Raw genomic sequence first — 7138 nt, forward strand, 5'->3', positions numbered from 1 at the left:
TGCGCGTGATGTTTACACGATCACGATCGCTATGTCGCCGCTGACGTGTACGACTCGCAGCGTACACGTGCGAGGCGACTCTCCGACATTCTAATGTCTCGTGCGATACTCGCTGCGCTCGGCGTGATTGTTCGGCCTCCCGACACGTGAAAACACTCTTCCAAACAAAACTTGGGATGTGTCGCGAGGCTGAACCAATTATTGAGCGCTAACTAATCCAATAAGACTTTTTTTTGTTCTAATCGAGAATCCGTTCGAAGCATCAATTTTGTATTCGAGATTTTTCCACCGCCGGAACTCACTCCAAATTTTCTCGTTGTCCCGGACGGACTCTCCGAATTTTCTCGTTGTCCCGGACGGACACTCCGAATTTTCTCGTTGTCCCGGACGGACTCTTAGTTTTGTTCGCTGTCCTAACCGGACGTTCAATTAATCATTCTTTTCTTACTGTTTTTTTTGTTTCGCGAATTTGTCTAAACTTAAACTGTGTAACGTCCTACGCCGATTATCGTTTCCGATAGCCGGGCGCGCCGATTACCCGCCGCTCACGAAAATCGCTACCGTCGCGAGATCAACTGTTCGAAACTCCGAGGCATTTTTCCCGGCGCTGCGATTCATTGTAACCCGGTTAAATACATTTATTTAAGAGCATTTCGCCGCATCGACCGAGATTCATCTCGATTCTTTTGTTGGTGTAACCCGTCCTCTGCGACCCGTTCCGCACTCTGCCGCGCTTCTTGCGAAGCGGTCCCGGCACACGTTCGCTTCGGTTTCCGCGCGAACAATAACTATATTATAACTGATATTAAAAACGTATATCACATTCGGACACGTCTTATTGCAACGGCGATTACATATACGTGTGTCACTTCGAAAGGTTAGAATCGCATCCGTATTTTGCGCATCTGCTCCGTGCATTACATGTAAATAGGCAACACTTATACATAAGGAGAACAATAGGAGTTAGCAGTTTAATGTATTATATAGAAGCTGTGGAATAGACCGAGCCGACTATATGTGCATACGTGGTGGGGGAAATCAGTAAAGAACCGTGGACACTGGCGTCGTTAGTTCATGTGCACGGTTGTACAGAGAGCGTTTCGCACTTGGCTCTGTTAAAAGCGGCCCATGACACCTCTCCTTTTCTCTGGTAATATGCATTGTGCAGCCATTGGGTGCATTCAGTACTACAACCGCTCAATGAGCGCTAAGTGAGCTCTTGCATTTGATTGGTGTATATTTTTAAATCTAAAGGTATATACCAATCAAATGTAAAAGCTCATTGAGCGCTCAGTGAGCGGTTGTAGTACTGAATGCACCCATTGCGTTCAGCGGAGAAAACCGCACAGTGAGCGATTAGTGACTATTGGTCCTTACTGTTAGATCCTTACATTCAGACCAATAACTTTGACGAATTATTCAACAGTTGTTCAACCGTTGAGTGTCGTTCGCACTCAATTCTTACATTTTGAAAAATCAGCAGCGGAGGGATAGATACATAGTGCAAGTCACTCAAATGGGAATGGTCTTTTGCAAGGTATTGAACAGTATATTAAATTTTTTAAGTATATTAAATTTTAAGTGAAATCATATTTTTGTAGTCACTAATCGCTCACTGAACGGTTTTTTCCGTTGAACGCAATGATTGTTGACATACTTATGTCATATCACGTATATTTCATTTCTCGCCTTTTGAGTTTCGCCTTTGTGAGTTACTGCGTAGGCGTGCTCCGCAGGCAGAACAGCAGCTCTCATTTTTCTCGAGTCGGGATGCGTCCCGAAAGTCATTAAAAAAAAAGTAACAACCTTAAAGCCCGTATCAGACTACGGATTGGGATTGAGTATTGGATTGAAATTTAACCAATCAGGAGTAAGTTTACTATACTTGAGATTATTTTCTCTTTTTCAATTAGTCAAATTTCAATCTAATCTCAATCCCAATCCATAGTCTGATACGGGCTTTATGTCCGCGACCGTACATTGCAGTGCAATTGGTGCAGCGGCATGGTATATATGTGGGGGCCCGGGGGCGCGCGGCGACTTCCGGTGCGCGCGCGAGCGCGCGACCTCCGCTCGCACTGCTCCCACAGGAGGTTATCGGGGACATGTGTACCCGTACCCTTGATCGGTGACGCACGCTCTCGCCCGCGCTCGAGGGCACGAGAAAGAGAGAAACCTTGAGTGGCGCTGTATGAACTTTACTAACACTCCGTGCCGAGCACATGGCACGCACGCAAAGAACAGAAAAAGGAACGGAAAAAACTATATTGATAGAACGGTTTGCACGCAGACACAAGAAACGCTCGCTCGAACAACACACGCTAGAAGAACAATAACGGCAGGCGCCGGTCACGCGGCGGTACCGTGAACGCGCGACAACACGCACGCTATCACGTGATCGCGCGAGGACGAACGCTCGGCGCGTACGTAGTCACGCAATAACAGCACTCGGCGCGCACGTGGACGGGCGCCGCGCTAACGGCGTGCGGGCGCGCACGGGGCGCGAAAGCGCGCGGCGAGAAAGCCCTCGAGGAGGGTCCGCGACGTCGGACCCCCGCTGGGCGAGCGCAGCGAAGCGCACTTCAATAAAGCACTCGCTGGAAGCACTCGCGGAAGGGCACGAGAGGTCCGTTGCCGTCGGGGGCGATCTGCTGCGGCAGCTCGCGCGGCGTAGAAGTGCACGCGCGCACGTGGTGCGTGGCCGAGCACCTTCCACGCACAAAACGCGGGTAATAGTCACTGCACGCGGCGTACGGATGCAAACTAACGCGAATGAGCACTACTGTTCCCAGTGGCGAGCGAGATCGGCCCTTCGGGATGAGAGTACCTGTACACGACAATGGTCGGAACTAGAGTCTTTTTGCGCAAGCAGGACGACACGCGAGCACGTGACGAGGAGCTCAGAACAGCACCCTCGGCTGCAGCACTTGCTTGCGGCGACTGAGCGACGGCGAACTCGCGGGCGTCGCGGTAGATGGCGGGAGAGGGTCGATCGCCACTAGAGACCCTCAAAATAAGAGACTGGTCAATGTCGACTAGCACGTTTGATTGGTTGGAAGGAAAATGGCGGCACCAATCAGTGAGGATCGAGCAGGCGGAATATTTGAAAGATAGAAATATGAAGAACAATAGTAAAAACACATGTATATCTGTATAATATTTAGTAAATAAATATAAGAACTCTGATGATTGACTGTTTGGAACAAATATACATAATATATTGTCCACACCAAGAAGGAAGGAAGGAAATATGAGAACTATTGACAGTTATATTGAAATGTTATTTATTTTACAATATTGTACATTGCCATGGTTTTACTATTAAATACAGGTTTATCTAGTCGTTTGGCGTGACAACTTTGTTTCACCTTAAATTTTATAAAACGCAGTTTTATTTTGTAACCTAATGCGTGACAATCTTTTAAGGTATCGCAGACAATATTATTCATTTTTGTAATAAAAAAATGAACAATATCACAATTTACCGTTTTAACATAATTCAAATATCTTTTAATAATAATATTCATTTCAAGAAAATAATAGAAGATATTTTTGTTAACAAAAAATAATGTATTCTTTCGATAACATTTTATACTAACTAAACGTGAATATGTTATATTGGGATCATACGTTTTTGATCCAGCAGAATCAATACAATCTGGGCACATTTTGTAAGTTTTACATATACTAGTGATAATATAACCACATACATAATATAATGAATTTAATTCCAGATTATCTAATTTCATTATTTTGGTTTCAATTTCAGGTGGAATTACAAGCATTTGTGTACATTCTTTATTTACACGTTGTCGCATAGGATGTTTTAAAAAGTCAGCCAACAAATCACCACTATCTTGTTTATAATTAGTGTTTGATAGGTTTTGCAAATACTGAGAAACAGTGAATATTTTTAAACTTTGTTTAAACTGCAGTGCGTTCGGTATGGGAAATTTTTTCCTAATATTTGAAAAGAGATTTTCAACAAAATCGTTAGAAAAACGAGCTCCTATTACGTATAAATAATGGCGTTCTTTAATTAAATACTCAGCTACTTCGATATAAGATTTGGTTGTTATAATAAGGCCAGTTTGTACGGGTTTGAATACACCTTGGTTTCCTACTTTCATTTCGCAAAATAAATCAATACATGATTCCAAAAATGCTATGGTTTGTATATATGTTTCTTCTGATTTCTCATTTCCAGGTTTCTTTCTTAAAGCAAGTATTTCATCGTGCGTAGTAATCAGAGCAAACCATTTGGAAACAATTTCAATAAATCTCGCTGTAGTTAAATATTCATTTTTATGACGTTCTTCACTTAGATAATCCAAAGCATTACTTACGTGTGTACTCAACATATTATGTGCTTTGTTTACTCTCATTTTGTTAAATCGCGTTAAAGTAATGACTTCTTTGTTTAATTTAGGAGCTAATTTGATATCTAAATTTTCTTGTTCTTGTACCAACTCTTCCAAATGTGACAATTTAACAACGCACGATGATAGTTTATGAGTTTGAACAAATTTGTCTGGCAATGCTATCAATTTATTATTAATAATAGCGGCTCTGAGATTTTTTAAAAGGTGTGGGCTATCAGCAAAAAAATATAACTTTCGAGTATTATCCATTGGATGAGGTACAGAATTTCGTATTGTAGAATGTCTATGCAAACCAACATTGAAAGCTCTCCACATAGCTTGATTAGTACTTCTCATATCGGATGTAATACTGTGTATTCGAAGACCTATTGATTCAGCCTTTTTAATGATTGTTTCTATAATAGGTTTTAAACGTACACCATTAAAGCCATCAAGAGTATATTCATATGCTACCACTTGCTTCCACCGATGAAATATGCCAGCAAGCATAAATACCAAGCCATGCGTAGCTGTAGTGTTTTCTCCTTAAAAGTGTGTGAAGTAGCAAATGAAACCAAATGATCAATTATCAATTATCAATTATCATTTACCCTATATATTGTTACAAATTGAATTGTGCAGGAATTACCACGACTGTTAGGAATAGTAGAATTTCCTATAAGTGAATTTGTACAAGAATCAAATTGTTCACCGGGTGTTATAGTTACTTCATCAAGGCCAAGCATACAATCGCAATGTCTGTAGTCTGTAAACTGTCTAATTGTTTCCTTCATAGTGTCAAAAACGTCGTCTAATATTCCAGAGGAAAAATCCAAACCTTCAACAGATCTTCTTAAGGTACACAGTGAAGGTAACGGAATATTTTCTTTAATCAACTGCGCATAACCACTACTGGTACAACAAGCTTTTATGTGAAGAGCTTTCTTAATAGTTTCCTTTGACCAACTACTAATGCGTCGCTTACTAGAATCTGATTGTAACCATCGAATTTGATCATCGTTAAACACTTTATGTAGAATCGTTTTTTCTAGTCGCAGTTTATGCGTGCTTCTGAATTTTTTAACACGATTCATGAGAATTTTGTTCGAGTGTTTCAACTTATCATGATCTTTTTGTAATTTCGTAAATTTTTCGTTTGCTTCTTTTACCTGTATACCTCTATCTTCTAGTTTCTGTTGTAACAAATGTATTTCTTCAACAGCACGCTCCAATGTAAACGCTGTTGTATTACATGATGATGTTGCTACACAAATATTTGTCTCATCATTTCTATTCACATTATTACTAGAAGATAATAAGATATAAATACCTGAATCATTCAGTTGATCATATGATTGAAAACTGCCAGAAAACAATACAGAATTATCTTCAAATTGATTGTTATCTGTATCAATGCTTATGGATTTTTCAATGTGTTCATTGTCGCCTTCAGTGGTTCGTAATTTCTGTACTTGTAATTCATGTTCATCGAGAAATATATTAGTTGTTTCAGGTAACTGTTTTTCATAAATAGGAAAAATAGTTGGCATCTCTTCTCAATTTTTTCGCACCATCTTGTCAAGGTTTCTCCCACATATTTGGAGCAAAATGGATCTATATGTACAATCGCAAGATACACATTTTTTTCCTATTATTTGGCCGTAGTTATACAAGAAACAACCAACCCACATGGACTACGTTTCGAGAAAAATAAAGATAAAGATTTGACGCATGATTTATAAACTACAGATAGTATTGAAATTCTGTATAATTGTTCAAGAAATCAAGCATGGTTAAGTTTCTACTCTTTAGAGGTATACATTGGTAAGCTTAATTCTTAAACAAATTTAGTAAAAAGACGTAATTAGGAAAAATAGTGCGACTGATAGAAAATAAAAACTGTTTTTTAATTAATTTTAGACGCCCATGGGGCTTGGATCGTTTTCCCTATTACATAGAAAGACGAATGGACTACTCATTGGTAACAAAAATTCAAAAATTTTAATTTTATGGGTTGGTTGCTTCTTACTACGGCCATTTATATATTTCATATAATTATATGCTCACTTCACAAATACATGACTTATTTGGTTGCCACTTTTCTCTTCCAATGGACTGTAACCATAACATTTTTCTTTGCAGATCTGTTGGAAAACCAATTAACATAAATCCGCCTTCGGTTTCTGTTTTTACACCCCAATATGCCTATAACCCGTTATCTGCAATTTTCGGTTTTGATTATGTATTTCAGATTCACGTATATAAATTATAAAAGATATTTTTAATAGATTGTAGATTTATAGATTATATTTCAGTTGTATTATTTCCATTGCTTTTATTATATCTTATTTTGATTCACATAGTTTTAGTTTAAATTCATGCTTACCTCTATATATTACATATTACTTATTTATAATTACTGCAATAATATTTATATACGTTACGCATCGCGATATGTTACGCATCGCTCGTCGTTTGGTTAGTAACGCTGCGACCATTGCGAGTGTTAAATGGAATGCAATCTGCGTCCGCCATTTTTCATCCAACTAGAATTAGAACTAGAACGTTGACCAGTCTCTTATATTTAGGGTCTCTAGACCGCCACTAGGAACTTTAGACCGCCACATATATATGAGTTTGCAATATTGTTCGAACAATAGGCCTGTTCGTCTTGTCTGCACTGCTGAACTGGTGCAACAGGTTGAAGTGAGAAAACCTATGTTTGTCTCACTTTAACTTAATGCACTAGTTCAGCAGTGCATATAAAATGAACAGGT

General features: G+C 39.4%; 1 protein-coding gene across 1 annotated transcript; it reads right to left on the minus strand.

Annotated features, from left to right (window-relative positions):
• Positions 1–3707: 3707 nt before the first annotated feature.
• On the minus strand, positions 3708–6529 carry LOC112589344 (uncharacterized). The gene is made up of 3 exons (XM_025302247.1): positions 6429–6529; positions 5692–5975; positions 3708–5625 (listed from the first exon to the last, which is right to left on the minus strand). Exons 2-3 carry the CDS (start codon positions 5909–5911, stop codon positions 4958–4960), a joined length of 888 nt encoding a protein of 295 aa, XP_025158032.1. The 5' UTR covers positions 5912–5975; positions 6429–6529; the 3' UTR covers positions 3708–4957.
• Positions 6530–7138: the final 609 nt, after the last annotated feature.

The sequence above is a fragment of the Harpegnathos saltator genome, unplaced genomic scaffold (assembly GCF_003227715.2).
Source record: "Harpegnathos saltator strain DR-91 unplaced genomic scaffold, Hsal_v8.6 scaffold478, whole genome shotgun sequence".
Taxonomy (NCBI): domain Eukaryota; kingdom Metazoa; phylum Arthropoda; class Insecta; order Hymenoptera; family Formicidae; genus Harpegnathos; species Harpegnathos saltator.

What these genes read in the sequence shown, in the direction of transcription:
- LOC112589344 (XM_025302247.1), bottom strand. Translation starts at nt 5,911, where the DNA reads ATGCCAACTATTTTTCCTATTTATGAAAAACAGTTACCTGAAACAACT. An exon ending in TGATCAACTGAATGATTCAG is followed by an intron (nt 5,626 to 5,691) that starts GTATTTATATCT and finishes ATATTTGTGTAG; the next exon opens with CAACATCATCATGTAATACA.